This window comes from Manacus candei, unplaced genomic scaffold (assembly GCF_025592945.1).
Source record: "Manacus candei isolate 608988 ecotype Guabito, Panama unplaced genomic scaffold, ASM2559294v1 h1tg000070l, whole genome shotgun sequence".
Taxonomy (NCBI): Eukaryota; Metazoa; Chordata; class Aves; order Passeriformes; family Pipridae; genus Manacus; species Manacus candei.
The window spans coordinates 618,817-637,234 of record NW_026138118.1 but is presented as its reverse complement, the minus strand read 5'-3'; the positions used below and the strand labels follow the sequence as shown (position 1 = coordinate 637,234).

Here is an 18,418-nt window from a genome sequence, read left to right as displayed (position 1 = left end):
GTTTCTCCATGAATGCCTTGAAATGCTGTATCAGAACCTCCTGTGATCCTGTGGTGGGGACCAGCCTGTGAGCACCCATCCAGATGTGCAAGTACCCATCCAGATGTGTGAGCACACGTCCAGAGGTGGATGCACCTACTAATACTTTATCTGGACCAGCAGCTGAACTGCACCATCTGACCCGAACACCCTCAAACCCAGCCATGCTCATCCCAAAACCCTGTTCTCCATCAGGACCCACCGGGCTCCTGCTGCTCCCCAAGACCCTCAGTGTCCCCCCGGGTCTGTCCTTTTGGGTTGCGCTGTCCAGGGACTGCAGGATGGCGTGGTTGGTGGCGTTCATGCAGGAGTCCAGGGGGAAGGCACACTCCCCCTCGCAGTACCAGGAAAAAGCAGCTCAGGAAAAGCCTGGAAGCTGGTGGGTGGCACGTGCCAGGGAGGCAGCTTCCCGGGAGCTCTCACAGGGAAATAAATCCCCCCTGGAACCCGCCGCCCGCACCGCCCATCCTTCGCTCCGAGGGCGGGGCGATGGCGCCGTTCCGGGGCGGGTCGTCCCGTCCCGACCCGTTCCGGGGGCACCGGGGCGCGATGGCGGCCACCAAGCGGGTGCTGTACGTGGGTGAGTGGCGGGGCCGGGGGTGCCCCGAGCGGGGCCGGCGGTGCCCGGCGCTGCCCGGTGACCGCTGCCCGGTGCCCCGCAGGCGGGCTGGCCGAGGAGGTGGACGAGAAGGTGCTGCACGCCGCCTTCATCCCCTTCGGAGACATCACCGACATCCAGATCCCGCTGGACTACGAGACGGGTGCGTGCTGGCACGGCTGGGCACAGCGGGGCACAGCGGGGCATCCCCGGCGTGCGGTATTCCCTGGGATGGGATGGGATGGGATGGGACCCCCGTCGCTCCGTGGGACCGCTGTGTCTGTGCTGCCCGTGACCCTCTCGCTTCTCTCCTTCCAGAAAAGCACCGGGGATTCGCCTTCGTGGAGTTTGAGCTGGCGGAGGTGAGGAAAGGGGCAAATGCTGGGGCTGCTCCGGGCTTTTCCTCCCCTGGGGTTTTGGGATGGATCCTCTTCCCTTTGGAGACAGTCCATGGAAGCGGGTGGGGCTTATACCTGCCACAGCATTGAATCACTCTCCGGCAGTGGGAGATGTTGTTCTCCTCTTCCAAGTTCCTGCTTTTCCAAGTTCCCACTTTTCCCGTTTTCTTTTGGGCTGAAGCACAGCTACTGCTGGCCCAAACCCCTCCCTGCCATCGTCCCTGGGTGGGTTTCTTGGCTTCATGGGCAGCATAGACTGTCATATATTTGTCTTCTTATGGTCTGTCCTGGGTTTCATGCACAGATCTCTCCTCCTCTCCCAAGTGCTGGTGTCAGCAATAAAGCATCTTAAATAAAATGGATTTACTGGGTTGTTGGAAGATGAGACCCAGATCCTGGTTTGGATATGGCTGATGGAAGATCCATCAGCCCTGGGGCAGATGAGGTTTAGGAAAACCTGGCAGCCTTTTCTGTAATGAAGTGCTGGGGCATGTCTATGCTTAGCCTTGCTTTTAAAGGGAGAGAAGAAAGGATAATAATTATTTTATTTTGATTTCTTGGCAGGATGCAGCGGCAGCAATTGACAACATGGTATGGACCCTGTTCCCACTCACCCAGAGACCTGTGGCTTTGCTGCCCTCTGTGCTGTGGGCTGCAGAGAGAACACAGGCTCTGTCTTCCTCTGACCTCTGTGGGGATTTTTGGGGGCATGGTGATTTTATACCTTTGGGTGGGCTTTGTTGTGCTTTTTTTCCCCTCTGCAGAATGAGTCTGAGCTCTTTGGCAGGACCATCCGTGTGAACTTGGCCAAACCCATGCGAATTAAAGAAGGATCATCCAGGCCTGGTGAGTTGGCACCTGGGAGGGGGAGAACATCCCTGTAGATGTTCAGAGCTTTGTTCATAAACTCAGGTGTGGCCTTTTGGATCAATTCCTGTGCTCTGACTTTTCCTTTTGCTGTCACAGTCTGGTCAGATGATGAGTGGCTGAAGAAGTTTTCAGGGAAGACTTTGGAGGAGAACAAAGAGGAGGGAGGAACAGAGGCCCCCAAACCAGAGGCACAAGAGGTAGGAAAAACAATCCCAGCCATCTGTATCCGCACTATTCCAAAGGCTGAGAGCGTGAGACTGGCCATCTCTGGAAGCACAGCAGAGGAGTGCCATCAAAACTTGCTTTTGTTTCTTTTCCTGCCCAGGACGAGCCTCCTGCCAAGAAATCCCGGGTCAACCCTCAGGTTTACATGGACATCAAGATTGGGAACAAACCCGCGGGGCGGCTGCGGATCCTCCTGCGCTCGGACGTGGTGCCCATGACCGCAGGTGGGGAGAAGGTTCGGCCTCCCTGCCCTGGTGGCTTCCAGCAGTGTCACAGCTCTCACCTCTCTCCCCTTTGCCCCCCCTACAGAGAATTTCCGCTGCCTCTGCACCCACGAGAAAGGGTTTGGCTTCAAAGGGAGCAGCTTCCACCGCGTCATCCCCCAGTTCATGTGCCAGGCCGGCGACTTCACCAACCACAACGGCACCGGAGGCAAATCCATCTACGGGAAGAAGTTTGATGATGAAAACTTCATTCTCAAACACACAGGGCCAGGTAAAGCCCATCTCCAGGCAGGAACAGGAGAGAAAATCGTTTAATATCATCTAGGGGCCACATTTGGGCTGTTTTGTCTTGGTAGTACTGGCCCTGAATTATGATCTACGTTGGCCACGTGTGTCTGCCACCGTGTGATCTGCCCTGGTCAGCCCCTCGTGTGTCACCAAGCAGAAATGCCTCGTTCCCTCTCCAACCACACAGTTAATTTCCAGTGTTACATAATGAAAAAATAATTTCAAAGCTGCTTTCCTGTTCCGTTTTAAAGGAGGAATGTCACAGCGTGACTATGAAAAGCGGGAACAGGCAAGCAGGTTTATCTCCCTACAAACATCTTTGCTGTTACTGCAGCTAAAAATAGCTAAGCAGCTTCTACCCCTTTCCATCTTTCATGCTCGCAAGTGTTTGTCAACATAATCGGTTTCCAGTAGTTTCTGTGGATTTTGATATTCAGAAGCTCTCCTAAATGCAGGAGCATTTTGCAGGAAATGGGAGTGGGTCTGGGTCAAAGTAGCAGCTCATGTGCTGGAATCCGTCACTCCCTTCTCAGCCATAACACTGCACTCTTTGATCCCAGGCATGGTGTCGATGGCAAACTCTGGCCCAAACACCAATGGCTCCCAGTTCTTCATCACCTGTGATAAAACAGACTGGCTGGACGGGAAGCACGTGGTGTTCGGGGAGGTGACGGAGGGCATGGACGTGGTGCGGGAGATCGAGGTAGGTGCTGGTCAGCAGGGTGGTCTGGGCACAGCTGACCCTCTTCCTGCCCTTAATTAAGAGCTTGGTGCCCTTAATTGCTGCTGGTTTTTTCTCCAAGGCTCAGGGCACCAAAGATGGGAAGCCGAAGCAGAAGGTGATCATCTCGGACTGTGGGGAGTGCCCGTGAGCTCGGCTCTTGGAGGGGCTGGATGGGGCGAGCCTGGCCAGGAGGGACAGGGAACCAGCTGGAATGGGACAGCCCAGCAACTCCCCAGCAGCACCCAGTCCTGGCTTCTGTTGAAATTCCCCTGCAAAGCTTGGAGGGAAGGTGCCTGAGGGCAGTGCTGAGGGGTCCGACCTTCCCAGGATAAATCACTTCCCAGCCCGAGCAGGGCAGGGCTGGTCCTGCTGCCGTGTTCCAGAAAGACTTTATGTTTGGGAAAAATAAAAGCTAGTTTTAAAAATACTGAGGACCTGGCTTTCAGACTGTCTCTGTGTGAGACTGGTCTTTGTTTTTCAGCAAAAGTGCCTTCTTTTTTTTTTTTTCTTTTTTCCTTCTGCCCTTGTCTTTATTAATCCCGTGCCTAAATCCTGGCTCCAGAGAAAGCTACCTGTGCCAGGGAAAGAGCTGAGCCGAATCTCTCATGCTTATTCCACAGCAGGATCTTGTGGAGGTGTTTTTGGCATATCCCTGGCTTTGTAGTGTCCTTTTCCATCAGCAGAGGGAGGCAGGTCCCTGGCTGGCAGCCTTCCTGCTGGAAAGCCAGCCTGGTCCAGCTCCATCCCCATCCCAGAGGGAGGGTGTTTACTGGGATGTGTAAGAGGGAAAACATGGTCAGGAAACACCAGGAAATGAAAGAGCCCTTTGGGTGATGAAGGAAAAAAAAAACCCAAAGTGATGAGGCTGTAGGAAGGGGTTTAATTTCCAAACTCCAGTTTGAAGAGTAGGATAATCACGTGGATTTATAGTTCTTGTGGTGGGCAGCTCTGGCTGTGCACCAAAAAGGAGAACACAGTGGTGGGAAGTGATGGATTTGGGGTTTCCTATGAAATTATGGCACTGGAGGGGAGGAAGGGGTGGGTGGGCTTGAGCATGTGCAGGTGTTGTCAAGAGGGATGAGGCAGCTGGGACAGAGAGGAGGGTCAGCTGTGTGGGGATGGGTTGATCTTTTGAGGAGCTTGTGTCATTGGGGGTTTTTGGTTTTTCCCAGGTCGGGGGTGTTGCTTTTCCATAAGAAAAACTGGGTTGCTTTTATTCACTTGCTGGCTTTCCACAGTGTCTGGGGGTCCTGCATTGCCCCAAAACTGGACCAAGGTGAGACACAGGCACTCAGACGTGATTCCAAACAGACTAACCAGTCCAGCTTTTCCCTTCCTTGCTCTCTTCTTTCTGATGTTTAAATCTCAGATTTTTGAAGACAGCCCTTACAGGGCCTGAACCAGGGAGAGAGCCCAGAGTGATGGAAGCCCTGGGTGTTTTCTCTCTGCAGAAGGCAGCAGGTCAGACAGAGCCATGATCACATCCCAAGCTGGATTTCATGTGGAATTAGATACCCAAAGAAGCAACACCTTTGCTTGGGAAGCTGGGCATTGACTAGGAGCAGATCTTTCTTGTTTTGGTGGGTTTATTGGGATTTTTTTTTCCAGGTTCATTATTTGTTTAGTGACACAAGGTTCCCCCGGGTATCTGAGCTGAGAACCAGGACAGGCCTTTTCCTTTTAAAATCAGAGCAAATAAATAATTTAATTGTACAAATAGCCCAGGGAAGCCACCCAGGGCACTCACAGCCCTTTTAGGAGCCCACGGGAAGCATCCACTGGTGAGCACAGCCTGACCTAAAACTCACATCAGGGCTCATTTTCAAGCAAATAGGTACAATTTTAGCCGATTCTGAGTATTTTTTCATTGCGAAATGTCCTCCAAACAGAGCACTGTTGTGCTGTGACATTAAAAAAGAAAGAGCAAGAGAAACTCCATGTTTACTTTCCAAACTAGGCGTTTATTTTATAACAGTGCCGTAGCTCAATATGGATATTTTATTTTTTTTCCAAGTGGCTGAGTTTGGTGAACTTTAGGTAAACAGGAGCGGGTTAGTCAGCCAGCTACTTAATTGGCTGATGATATTTTCATTAAGGGAATTAAAAGCACTGGGTAGAGGTGGGTTAGTTAGAAATACACAGCTAGAAACAGCTCAATCCCAGAGCAACTCAGATGCTGCCTCCCTTGTCCTAGTTACCCTTAAGCCCAAACTGCTTCCACCAGAGACTGCAGCAGCATGAGGGGAAAACACATCAGCCACAGACAAACCAGACACAGAACCAGCCACAAATCCTCTCTTTCCTATATATATATATATGCTTGTATATATCTATGTGTCTCATTAAGCAGGGTAAGAGAATAGAAGTTTTATATTATTTACATCCACTTCTAGGAAGGGGTGGGAGGGATTTATTTTTATTATTTATTATTATTATTATTATTAATGGACTTCTGGCTCTGATGCAGCCCATGAAACTCCTCTTCCACACACGCAGCAGAAACCCAGTGTCACATTGCTCTGGTGGGGGTGGGATGGGACGTTCAGGGATGGAGATGGGATGTTCAGGGATGGGGTTGGGATGGGATGTTTGAGGATGGGGCATTCAGAGGTGGGGATGGGATGTTCAGGGATGGGGATGGGACCTGTCCATCAGTGGCAGCCACACGATTTCACCACCATGTTGCGATGCTTCTTGAGGATGACGTTGTTGTTGCTGTCGTAGTAGAGGACAGAGGTGGCACTGAGCTTGGTGGGGGCACAGCACGCCTTGGGCACGGCCTCAGGCTTCATCAGGTGGACCTGGGGGAGGGATGCAGCAAACGTGGCTCCAGGCAAAAGAAAAAGCATCAAACCGACTCATAGCTGCAAAAATCCTGGGTGAATGGGGAGATTATTCCCAGCGTTTTGCAAAAATATTTATCCTGAACTCCAGGCAGTCGCTGCTGCAGTTTATATTGGAGCAGGGCTCAAGGCACTGCATGGGCCAGGCAGCCCCTTCATTAATTTGGGACTTCAGGGCCCTTTTTTCTCACAAAAATAGACAAATGACTAAAAAAAGAACATAAATCAGGGCAGCGTGGGTCAGGCTCCGGTGTGGGCGGGGGGCGCTGCAGTAAGAGATCCTCCACCCCGAATTTAACGTCTTCCACTAAAATCTTAAATACACAACACCTCTCTGAACACAAGTCCCCTTCAGCTCGCTCAGCCCCCGCTCAGGACAGGCGTTATCCCGGGATTTTGCTGTGCAGCATCAGCCGGAGGCTCCCGGGCTGCCGGACGCGCGGAGCCCTCGCTGGCTTCACCCGACATGTGCGATTAATTTATGGCAGGGGCAGCCCAGCTCTCCCAGCTCGGAAGTCCGGTGTTTTTGCTGTCAAACCCTGCTATTTGCAGCACAGGCTGGGGCTGGCACAGCTCCACGGCCGCCTTTGCCCTGGCGCTTCCCAGAAGGGCCGGATCCGGGCGCCAGGTGATTCACATCCTGCCCAAAACGGCTCCGTTTTGGGAAGAGCGTTGGGTTTAGGGGCGATGGGTGGGTGTAGAGGGGAAGGGGGCCCCTCCCCGCCGCTGCCAGGATCCTTCCCAGCCCCGGATGGGCCCTGGAAGCTTCGTTAATGTCAAAATTAAACCCCGCCAGGCGACACCTTCAAAGGCTCAGCCGAGGGCTCGGCGCTCCCTGTAATTAACCGCGAGCACCGGAGCCGGTGTGGCTCTGCCATTGGGAAACCAAACACTCACAGGGCAGGAAATTCCAGAAATTAAAGCACTGGCTGGGATGCGGGGTGGGTTTGGGAAAAGAGGGACACTAAAGCTTTTCCTGCTTGGAATATGCTGAGCCCAGCGTTTGGGTGCTGAGCCGCAGCGGTGCTTTCCAGGGCTGTGGATAAACCCTCAGGCACAGCTGACACGGAGCCTTTCCAGGGAGGAGTGGGGGCCTCGGTGAGCCCTGGGCTTGTCCCTGCTCCTGAGCCCACTGCCAGGGGAGGGGGCAATTAATCTGTCAGAAATCATCTGTTTTGTCCCAGCTGCTGTTAAACTGGAGCAGGATTGTGTCAGAAAACCAAGAGATGGAGGAGCTCTGGAATTACAAAATCCCCCTGTTACACCCCTCTGGCTCAGGCTGATGGGCAGAGCTGGTGACCTGTGTGCCCTCACACTTGCTTCTCCATGAATGCCTTGAAATGCTGTATCAGAACCTCCCGTGATCCTGTGGTGGGGACCAGCCTGCGAGCACCCACCCAGATGTGCAAGTACCCATCCAGATGTGTGAGCACACATCCAGAGGTGCATGCACCTACTAATACTTCATCTGGACCAGCAGCTGAACTGCACCATCTGACCCGAACATCCTCAAACCCAGCCATGCTCATCCCAAAACCCTGTTCTCCATCAGGACCCACCGGGCTCCTGCTGCTCCCCAAGACCCTCATTGTCCCCCTGGGTCTGTCCTTTTGGGTGGCACTGACCAGGGACTGCAGGATGGCGTGGTTGGTGGCGTTCATGCAGGAGTCCAGGGGGAAGGCACACTCCCCCTCGCAGTAATAGGCTGAGTATCCCTGCGGAGCGATCACCCAGTCCTGCAAAAAAAAGGGATTATATTGAGGGCTTCACCTTCCTGTGCCCCTTCCTCCATTCCCCACCTGCACAAACAACTCAACCACCTCCTCCCCGGGTGGCCCTGCCAGTAGCAAGGGTTTATTTTGATTTTTTGGACTGAGCCATGAGTTGCTCAAGGTCAGCAAAGGGGTTTGGGGTTGTGGCAGTTCATGTTTGCCTTCCCAGCTCTCGGGATGGCTTCACGGGCAGGAGAATCTGGGCTGGGAAGGAGCCCAGGACAGAGGAATGGGATGATTTTTTTGTTGTTGTTGTTTGGTTTGGGTGGGGTTTTTTTGCATTTACTTCTCCCAGTAGACAAGTACCAGCCAGCCGAGGTCCTGAAAGCTGACGTAGAGCTCGTGGCGCCGGCAGACCTGCCGCCTGTCCGCGGCGTGGACGTCATCTGTGGGAGAAAGGGACAGGGAACATCAGCCCTGGCATGCCCCATCCCACCCCTCACTGCAGCCATCCCCTCTCCAGGGAGGGATACAGCCCAAATGACAGGAGTTAGTCCAGGAGAACCAAAGGGGAGGAGCCTCTGCTGCTGCACGAAGGGAAAAGGAGCTTCAGACTGGCCTATAATTTGATGTTCCAACATTGGGGTGAAGGAATTTGGCCTTGGAAGGGTTATATCATAGCTTTGCTCACAGAGAAGATGACTTTGTGGGTTTCCCAAATTCAGTGGGTTCAGGAGAGCTGGAGCTTCCTGCTCCCCTCCTGCCTGAGCACCTTTCTGGGGCTGTGACACCCTTCCGGGGTGATGACACCTTCCCAGGGTGGCTTCAAAGCCAAGGGCACTAGGGCAAAAATTCCAATATTCAGGAAACACCATTTCCTTGAGGGCAACCAACCCAAACCCTGTGCATCTCCCTAACTGCAAACAACCCAATCCTAAAAACCCAGAGCTCTCTGCTCTGCTTCCCTTGAGCCCAAAAACTGGGATTTCCAACAGCTGAAGGTGCTGACAGCAGATCCCTGGTGGCAGCAGCAGAGCCTGGTGTTTTCCACAGGGATCGCTCCTCCCCCCCAGCAAAGCTCTTACCAAAAATTCCCGGGAGCTTGTTTGGATGTGGGAGGTCGTTGGTCTTCTTGGGCTGCCGCCTCCTCGGGGGTTTGGCCGCTCGTGTGACACGGGCAGGGCTGGGACTCGCCCGGAAAAACGTCACCATGAAGGGCTGCTTGGAGCGGGGCCCCCGGCGCCCCAACAGCCCCGCCGAGCCTGGATCGACGCTGTGCCCTGCAGGGACAGGACCAGGCGTGGGTTTGCTCCCAGAACGAACTCATTTGGTTAAAGTAAGGAGTCAAAACAGAAGAAATTTGCAGTGGAGAGCTGTGGTTTCGGCACCCCGAGGGGTTTGAAGCCCGGAGGTGGTACAGCCACGCGCCCACCACCACATCACGGCCACACAGAGCGATTCAAGGATTAAAACCAAGTGATCAGTTTGCCCCTTGTCCCCTGGGGAGGAAAGCTGGGAGGGGAAGGGAATGGAGGGAGCATTCCCAGCTGTGATTGCTGGCCCCATGGGAGTGGAGATGCTCTGTGTGCCTGTGTGCCTGCAAAAGGCAGTGTGGGACCAGAGCTGATCCCACAGGGAAAAGAGGGTTAATCCTCTGGCACACACACAGCAGGATCCCTCCAGGTAGGGAGTTCATTAAGTGTTAATGGGGTTAATTACAGTCCACCCCATTAGCATGAAGCCTTTGGAAGGGTTTTCCATCCAGGTTTGCCTGCAAACCCAGACTTCTGGCACCTGTGGGTTCTCTGTCACAGCAGGGAATTTAAAATTGCAGTGGGACAAACCCCAACATCACATACCATGGCACCGAGTGGGGAGATGGGAAGACTCCAGTTCTTGGGAATTTGGCCCCGAATGCTTGCAGGTAGGTTCATCAAACTCACCATCATCTGTCTCCACATAGAGCCTCAGCCCCAGGTTGTATTTCTGATCCAGTAACCAGTGGTTGCTGGCAGCTGTGACGTCAAACACCAGCCAACCCTCTGTCCCGGCACGCAGGTCCTGGACATCCAGCAGGAACAGGTCAGATTCCCTGCAGAAACAAGGGGGGAAAGAGCAGGTGAGTAACAGCACCCAAAGGACACCAGCACCAGCAATAATTCTTGGAAATTACTGCTTGGTGCCTGTGTCCAGACAGGCCCTGGCACAGCAGGGTCAGGTCAGTAGCTCCTGATGCCGCCGGCTGTGCTGGACACGATGGTGGCATCCTGGAAAATGCACCCTCCCTGCCCTGGCCAAAATATCAGGGTGTGACATTTCCCCGTTGGAAACTTTGGGAACAGCTGATTGTGGCAGTGCCACTTGGCTTGGTGTTTTTATGGTAGTGGGAAGGGAAAGTGCTGGAGCCGGTTCTTGTGCAGGTTCCCATTCCTGTCTCCATCCCCACCATCTTCACCCCTGTTCCCACCCCTTCATTCCCATCCCCAGTCCCATCCCCACCATCTTCATCCGCATTCTTATCCCCATTCCCATCCCCAATCCCATCCCCACCATCTTCATCCGCATCCTTATCCCCATTCCCATCCCCACAATTGTCATTCCCATTCCCATCTTTTTTATTCCCATATCCATTCCCATCCCCTTTATTCCCATATCCATTTCCATCCCCATCTTCTCCATTCCCATCCTCATCCCCATTCCCATCATTTTCACTCCTATTCCCTTCTTCTTCATTCCCACACCCATTCCTATCCTTATCATCTTCATTCCCACCTCCATCCTCTTCATTCCCATTCCCATCCTCATCCCCATTTTATTCCCATACCACCTTCTTCACTGGAATGGGCTGCCCAGGGAAGGGGTGAATTCACCATCCCTGGAGGTTTTTAAGATGAGACTGGATGTGGCATCAGTGCCACAGCCTGGGAACCACGACAGGGTTGGATCAAGGGTTGGACTTGATGATCTGGGAGGTCTTTTCCAACCTGGTTGATTCTATGATTCTACGACTCCCACCCCATTCCCATCCCCGTCATCCCCGTTCCCCATCTCCATCGTTCCCATTCCCATCCCCGCTCCCGTCCTCAGCCCCTCACCTGTTGGAGTGCCCTGCAGCCACCTCGTAGATGCTGATGTGCAGGCTGTTGTTGCCGTGCCGGGACGTCCCCCGGGCCTTGTAGATGCGGAACTCGGCGGCCGTGACGGACTCGCCCGCGGGCACCTGGGTCAGGTCGAACCTGAACTCCTTCCAGTACGGCTTCGGAGAGAACATGTCCCGGTCCTGCTCCACTGCAGAGCAAAGGGCTCAGGGAGGGCTCTGCCAGACCCCAGCAGGCTGATCCAAGCCTTCACCTCCCTCCCACCGAGTCCCCCCCAACTTCCTTGTCCCCACTTTGGGGACAAACCTGCTGCCTCTGAGCCTTCACCCCCCACCCCGAGCTCTTGGCTGCAAATTCATCTCTCTCCTCTCCCAAAAGTTTTAATCTTGATGCATCCTGCCCCCCCCCCCTAGTTTTGCAGCCCCCAACTTTATTTTGCTGTAGACCCGCCAGCCTCCCAGCCTTCTTCCTTTATTAGTAATTAAAATTAAAATTAAAAGCACAAGTGTTGGTTGTGGGAGGAGCACAGAGAAGCTGCCACTCGTGCCATGGTTTAGGAGCTGCAGCCTTCTGTGCTGAAAAACACACACAAAAAAATTTGAGGTCAGCAGGACCATCTGGAGCAGGAATTGGGGTTTTCCAAACTTTTGTTGCAGCAGGACAGGGCTCTCCAGGGCCATTGCTGGGTACCACAAGTCCTCTCTTGCCCTCATGCTTGGGGCTGCTGAAATGGGAGGACTTTCAGCCTATGCAGGATTGTAAGGTCACTTCTCTGTAAAAATAAAACCTCCCTTTTTACTAGAAACACCTTATTTTTGCATCAATCCATTGCATGCTGGGAAAGAAAAAAAATCTGCTGATGGGTTATAAAGAATAACCCATTGTCTTTCTTTGCAGTAATGCAGCCCTACACAGTTTCTCTAATATGTAATTATTTGCTTCAAATTGTCCTTTAAAAATATTCCAATCTGCCTTGTCTCAATATAATTAAAGTATGTGATTAAATATGATTCAATATGACTAAAGCTTCTCCTGCTTCAGGCACAAAAGCAACGTAACCCATCCGTACTTTCAAGAGCAAACCAACCAAATAAATAATTAAATAAAGATGCACGTTTTAAATCCATTTTTTAACCAATTCCAGGGGAGAAATATTCCAGTTTTAACTCCCCATAAAGGAGTTGTTCCCATTCACACGGGGGGAGCAGTGCGACGCATCTCTCCAAACCCAACGCCGAGATTTCACTTGCGTACCCACAGGTCTTTTTTTTTTTGCTGCTTCTTCTTCTTTTTTCCTTTTTTTTCCCCCCCTCTTTTTTTTTTTTTTTTTTTTTTTTAAATCCCACATTCCCTCCAGCTACTGGCCTCACCACAAGCTATGTTACAAAAAAAGCCCAGGGCCAGGCGGGCAGGGCGGATGCGGAGAACGTTTCCTGCTCTGGCGGGGCGGCTGCCAGCTGTGGCAGGAGGATGCTGTGGGGAGCTGCATCCAGCCCGTGCACCCCTTGGAGGGGGGACACACCAGCCCCTCAAACCCTCAGGCTCTTCCCTCTTTTCCACTCCTTCCACCAACCCAGCGCTGATGGTTTTACACTCTCGGATTGTTCAGTGGTGCTGCCGAAGCCGCCGGTGCCTCATGGATGTTACAAAATCCCTAAATCCCCCCCAAAACACAACCAAAGGAATCGCCTCTCTTTTTTTTTGGCACTGATAAACCCTCAGTGGGATGTCCCATGGTCGGTCCAGGGGATGGCCAGGTACAGAGTGGTGTCCCCTTGGGTATTTTCAGTCGCCTGGGTACTCGGGTCACCCCTCTGCTCTGAGATCACCGGGGTCTTCACACATGAGCACCTTCAGCAAAGCAATGCTGCAGATGGGCCCTCACCCAGGAATGGGCAGAGGGATTTTTCTGGGGAGCCAAGGAGGTCACAGAGACCCCCACACCACAGAAAAAAGCCCCCAGGGTGATTTTTGGCCCCGGAGAAGAGTGAAAACCTTTGTTAAAGCAGCAGTTTGTTATGAAAACTTCCCATCAGCGTGCTGTGGAGGTGATGGAGGGGTCCAGGGATGAAGGCAGAGGAGGGGAGCTGGTGGGAGGGAAGCCTGGTCAGTAAGAGAAATGCTATAGGGGATGCAAATAGATAAGCTCCTTGATGAACCAAATAAGATGGATTTAATAGCAATATGTCTAGTGTTTGTGATGAGAGACTGGGAGGAACCCCTGAATACTCTGCCCCTTCATGGAGAGGAAGAGGGAAAACCCTTGGAGAGGCAGGACCAAGGAAGAAGCATCCCCTCCTGTGCAAACATCAGGATAGGATCAGATGCAAATAGCAGGTTGGAGGGAGTTTAATATGACCGTGTTTCCTGCTACATTATAAACTCCTGTGAAATTACAACCCCCAAAGCACCCAGTGGGTGCCCAAGTAGAACAGTGGGTGCTAAAATGCTGCTGGGGGTGTGCTGGAGATGCCCCCCCGGCTCCCTGTTGGGAACCTGCTATTGATTCGAGGCGGGTTGGCTCAGCCACACCACCAACCCTCAATTATCTGTGGGCGGATTATCCGGATTGCGGATGAGACACACTAAAAAAGCCCAGCCCAAGTGCTTTGCTCTCCTTGCCCCCTCCTTTGGCATTTACTGTCTCTCATCCCAAAGAGCTGCCGTGTCTTTCCCTAAAGCTGAATGTCATCACGAAGTTGAATATGTGCTCCCACCACCCCCCAAAAACCACTATAAAAATTACTTATAAACGGCCCTGGGGCCATTCCTCTGGCAGGGGATACCCAGCTCGATCTAGACTGAGCCTCACCGTGTCTCCCAGTTCCTGATCCCTTCCCAGATCCCACCCTTCCTCCTGCTCCCCAGGTTATTCTTAGCTGCACGTTTTCATTGTAAACTTTCCCTGTTTCTATAAACTGCACATCAGTTGTAATTACTGGTCCTGGTTGCTCCCGATGGTCCCCATGATCATTTCAGATGCTAAATTAAAAGGAAATGCCAGGATATTCAACCACATCAAGTGTTCAGGATCCCAAAATAGGTTTAAAAGAGATGCAGGGAAGATGCTGTCCTTTGCTTACAAGGAGTTAAAAATAAGCTCCGAAGGTTTTCTGAAGTGGGGAGAGATTTAGGATTTATCCTGAGTGCTATGAAATGAATCCAGGCTCCCAGTTTGTCTCAGGAGTGCTTCCTCCATCCTCCTGGGATGAACACTGGGAGCTGCAGGACATGGGGTTCAGAACTGGACACTCCCAGTCCGACTTCTTGTGGCTGGGAGACATCTTTGGCCACTGCTGCATCCCCCCTCACTCCCTGAGCCCTACACTCAGCCAGCTGGGAGCTCTGTGTCACGGGTGGGTCCCAGGGATTTTATTTGCAAGGCTTTCCCCATTAAAACACACATGGAGGGTGTGTACAGAGCACTGGCACCTTGGCACAGGCTGCCAGAAAACACTACCCTGTGTCCCTCGGATGGATGCCCAGAGGAGGAGGCTCAAATGGCTGCAAAATGAAGCCAGGAGTGGGGAAAATCCTGACCCAGCTGCTGACAGCAGCTGGATTTCAGTGGTAATGGTGTGGGGGCGAGGGTAAGTGGCCGGCAGTGGGTGATGATCTTCCAGTGTGGAGAGTGGAGCAGCATCTCAACTCCTAAAATTCAATTGAAGTGGCTGCTGTGAGCTCCCACCCCACACTAATGGCTCCTTGCAGTGCCCAGGGTGCTGCAGCTGTTTTTGCCAAGGTGTCCTGCCTTCCTCCCCAGTGCTCTCTGGGTTTGCCAGGAAGATGTCCCCAGAGCTTCATCTGGAACAGCCATGGGGAGTCCAGCCACAGAGAATCACAGAATGCTTTGGGCTGGAAGGAACCTTAAAGATCACCTTGTTTTGCCATGGGCAAGGACACCTTTCCATGAGCCAGGAGCCATGGATGCTGGAAGGGAAAGGGAAGATGTGCATGCTGTGGTGTCACGGGGGGCTCGGGCACACCGAGAGCCTCTTACCAACCACTCTGCTCCATGATTATACCCTGCCCATATCCATGACTCACAGCTGAGGAGAAATCCCAAAGCCCATCCTTACCCCAGTCTTAAAAATACAACCACCCACCTGACTCCTTCGGGAAGTGCTCAGAAATAGCACAGGTCAGGCTTTATCCTCACACCGAGAGGAGCAAACGGGATGGGATGGGCGGATCCACCATCACCAAACCCAACCAAAGGTACCCAACCCAGCAGCCACCCACCACCCAGAGGCCCCCGATGCCCCATGCCCCTGCCCAGCAGGCAGGGCACTCTGCCCACCCAGCCCAGGGTGTGTTTGTGTGCCAGGGAGGTTTGTCATCTCCCCTTCCCAGGAGAAAGGTGTGCCGTTGGGAGCCGTGCTCCGGCCCCGCTCACACAGCCCTACGTGGGGCGGCTGGGAGCAAAGAGGTCCAAGTGCCCAATGGAGCACTGACTTATCCCATTTGCATGTCCCATCAGGATAATTGTGCAGCGAATTATGCATGCAAATGAGAGCTAGCCTTCTCCCACAAAAACTTATTTAATTAACATGAAGGGGCTGAGGAAGCCGCAGAAATCAAAGCCATTCAAATTGAAGGCTGGAACTGTGTTCCCCAACTCTCCTGGCTGCTCCAAGAGCCACCCCCCGTAACAGGAACCCTCTGCCAGCACCAACACCTCCTGGGCATCTCCCCAGCCCTCTGAACATCCCACCCTGGTTGCCATCAAACCTAACCATTTTAAAGCCTGTTTTGTCCCAAGTGTTGAGGGGAGCTGGAATTCGGTGCTCCAGTGTCCGCCTACCTCAGTCTCAGCTTCCCCAGGATGCTGAGCTCCCACAGTTCCCCCAGAGCTCTAGATGGGAGCTGGGTGCTGAGTGCCTGCAACTGTGGGGACCCCAAACACTGCCTGACCAGCAGGGTCTGTCCCACGAAGCCTCCTTACACAGAAGATGCAGGAATGGATGGAGGGGATTTGGGAGACAAAAGAGCTCCACAGCCCTTCCTCATCCAAACCTCCTCCCTGCCTCGGGTCTCCAGGAAGGGATTCTCCCCATCAGAGTAGTGATTGTATGGAACTCCAAGCTGGCTTGGGCAGGGATATCCAAGCAGAGGGCAGAGGAAGAGCTCTACAGCCAACTGCCTGATCTGCTCATCCTGAAGGGTTCAGGCCAACCCAGAGCCTGCTCTCAGGGGGGACCCACCGTGTCCCGGGTGCTCGTGGCCCTGCTGATGCTGGAAACAGCTCTGCTGCTGCTCATGCAACCACCTGGAAACTGGATGGATGCTGGAGCCCAGTAACCAGCTAGATGGGATTCCAGCAACAATTAGCAACCCTGAGGATTTATTTTGAACCGTGATTCAGTGTCCCACAGTGGGGAACTCGGTCCATCCTGCTGCTGGCACGAGAGCTGCTGTCTTGCCTTGCTCCCCAGCCAGTTCATGTGCCCAGTGAAATGGGGAGTGCAGGGTGGACAAGCCCCCCTCAGCCCACCCTCGCTGCAGGACCTTCCCCTTCTCCATCTCCCCATTTTTAAGCAGAGCCGAGAGTTACACCTTTCAGGGCTCACAGCCACCGCGTCCCGCGTCCCTCCCAGCCGCTCTCCACCGTTATTGAGCCTAACTTCGGGGAAAAAAGAGGCTTTTCTCAGCAAGAGCGCCCTGAGAAACCACCCCAGGACCGAGGGATGCTCGGAGCTGCCGGTATCACAGTTACGGGTCGGGGGTTTGGGTCGGGGTCAGCTAAGCCCCGTGCTCCCCGGTGCCCCCTCGGTACCTCCCCAGCTCTGCGCTGTCCCAGTCCTACCCGTGCGCCCTGCTCTGCTCCGGTTCCCCGCGCCCAAGCCGCCTGGATCCTGCCCGCCACGTCCCGGTACCCCCTGTCCTCCCGGTGCTGCCAAAGCCGCCTAGATGCTGTCTACAAGTCCCGGTCCTCCCGGTGCCCCCGTACTGGCCCTGCTCCCGCACGTCCTGGTGTCCCCGGCGCATCCCGGTGCATCCCGGTGCCCCCGTACGCCCCGGCGTTCCCGGTGCCTCCGGTGCATCCCGGTGCCCCCGCACGCCCCGGTGTTCCCGGTGTTCCCGGTGCCCCCGCACGCCCCGGTGTTCCCGGTGCCCCCGGTGTTCCCGGTGCCCCCGCACGTCCCGGTGTTCCCAGTTCCCCCGGTGTCCCCGGTGCATCCCGGTGCCCCCGCACGCCCCGACGTTCCCGGTGCCTCCGGTGCATCCCGGTGCCCCCGCACGTCCCGGTGTTCCCGGTGTTCCCGGTGCCCCCGGTGTTCCCGGTGTTCCCGGTGCCCCCGCACGCCCCGGTGTTCCCGGTGCCTCCGGTGCATCCCGGTGCCCCCGCACGCCCCGGCGTTCCCGGTGCCCGGCGCGGCGCTCACCCATGTTGACGAGGCTGACCACGGTGTCCGCGTGGCTGACGACGCTGCCGGGCGGGGGGCTCTGGGTGCTGAGCCCGGTGAGCACCGGCCGCGACACGGCCGCTTCCTCCCCGTCCTCCTCCTCCTCCTCGCCGGCCACGGCGTGGTACAGGTCGAGCATGAAGAGCGGCGCGGCGGCGGCGGGGGCGCGGGCGGGGGCGCGGGGCCGGGGCCGGCCGGGCAGCCCCAGCACGGCCAGGATCTCCCGCTGCACGTCCCGCCGCTCGCCGCCGCTCAGCCGCCGCTGCGGGACGTGGAGCCGGCGGCGGAGGACGCTGCCGCTGCCCAGCTGGCACAGCACGGCCGCCACCCACAGCAGCGCCACGGCCCCCCGCCGCCCCCCGCCCGCCCCGCGCCCCGGCCCCATGGCACCGCCGGGACCCCCCGCCCGCCCGGTGCGGTGCGGCCCCGGGCACCGGCACGGCCCCGGCTCCGGCCCCGGCCCGCCCCGGCGGGGCGAGGGAAAGGGACGGTCCCTCCGGCGGCACCGCCCCGGCCCCGGCTGCGGGACGTCCCGGCCCTCCCCGCCCGGCGGCCCCGGGGATGGGGAGCCCGTGTGCAGCCGCCCCTGGGGGTGCTCAGCCTCGTGGGCACCCAAAACCATCGACATCAAAATCCATGGGAACCCATCCCTGGGGATGCCTCTCCTCGTGGGCACCCAAAGCCATGGGAACTCATCCTTAGGGATGCCTCTCCTCGTGGGCACCCAAAGCCATGGGCACATTTCAAATCCATGGGAACCTACCCCCAGGGATGACTATCCCCGTGGGCACCCAAAGCCATGGGCACCCACCCTGAAAGACACCCAAATGCACAGACACCCAACCCTAGAGATGCTCACCCCATAGGCACCCACTTCTAGGGATGCTCACCCTCACAAATCACCAAACCCAAGGGCACCCACCCCTGTTGACACCCAAATTCACCAGCACAGGATAACCAGCTCCAGCTGTCAATCCTCACAAAGCTAACAC

The 18,418-nt window shown here is 55.1% G+C and overlaps 2 protein-coding genes across 2 annotated transcripts; one reads left to right on the top strand and one right to left on the bottom strand.

Annotated features, from left to right (window-relative positions):
• The first annotated feature begins 536 nt into the window (after positions 1-536).
• PPIE (peptidylprolyl isomerase E) lies at positions 537-3,793 on the top strand. Its single transcript, XM_051807396.1, has 10 exons — positions 537-619; positions 702-800; positions 956-999; positions 1,600-1,626; positions 1,800-1,881; positions 2,002-2,102; positions 2,231-2,354; positions 2,440-2,625; positions 3,203-3,345; positions 3,446-3,793. Exons 1-10 carry the CDS (start codon positions 589-591, stop codon positions 3,512-3,514), a joined length of 906 nt encoding a protein of 301 aa, XP_051663356.1. The 5' UTR covers positions 537-588; the 3' UTR covers positions 3,515-3,793.
• A 1,582-nt stretch (positions 3,794-5,375) lies between these two features.
• Positions 5,376-17,811, bottom strand: LOC127479884 (bone morphogenetic protein 8B-like). Its single transcript, XM_051807390.1, has 7 exons — positions 17,406-17,811; positions 11,017-11,209; positions 9,865-10,013; positions 9,007-9,201; positions 8,288-8,367; positions 7,835-7,945; positions 5,376-6,167 (listed from the first exon to the last, which is right to left on the bottom strand). Exons 1-7 carry the CDS (start codon positions 17,809-17,811, stop codon positions 6,018-6,020), a joined length of 1,284 nt encoding a protein of 427 aa, XP_051663350.1. The 3' UTR covers positions 5,376-6,017.
• Between the last annotated feature and the right edge of the window lie 607 nt (positions 17,812-18,418).

Excerpts from the sequence above, each read along its gene's own strand:
- PPIE (XM_051807396.1), top strand. The coding sequence starts at position 589 with ATGGCGGCCACCAAGCGGGTGCTGTACGTGG. Across the intron at positions 620-701 it reads CAAGCGGGTGCTGTACGTGG|GCGGGCTGGCCGAGGAGGTG; the intron begins GTGAGTGGCGGG and ends GGTGCCCCGCAG. Across the intron at positions 1,627-1,799 it reads CGGCAGCAATTGACAACATG|AATGAGTCTGAGCTCTTTGG; the intron begins GTATGGACCCTG and ends TCCCCTCTGCAG.
- LOC127479884 (XM_051807390.1), bottom strand. The coding sequence starts at position 17,811 with ATGGGGCCGGGGCGCGGGGCGGGCGGGGGGCGGCGGGGGGCCGTGGCG. Across the intron at positions 10,014-11,016 it reads GCTGCAGGGCACTCCAACAG|GGAATCTGACCTGTTCCTGC; the intron begins GTGAGGGGCTGA and ends TTGTTTCTGCAG. Across the intron at positions 6,168-7,834 it reads ACGCCATCCTGCAGTCCCTG|GTCCACCTGATGAAGCCTGA; the intron begins GTCAGTGCCACC and ends TCCCTCCCCCAG.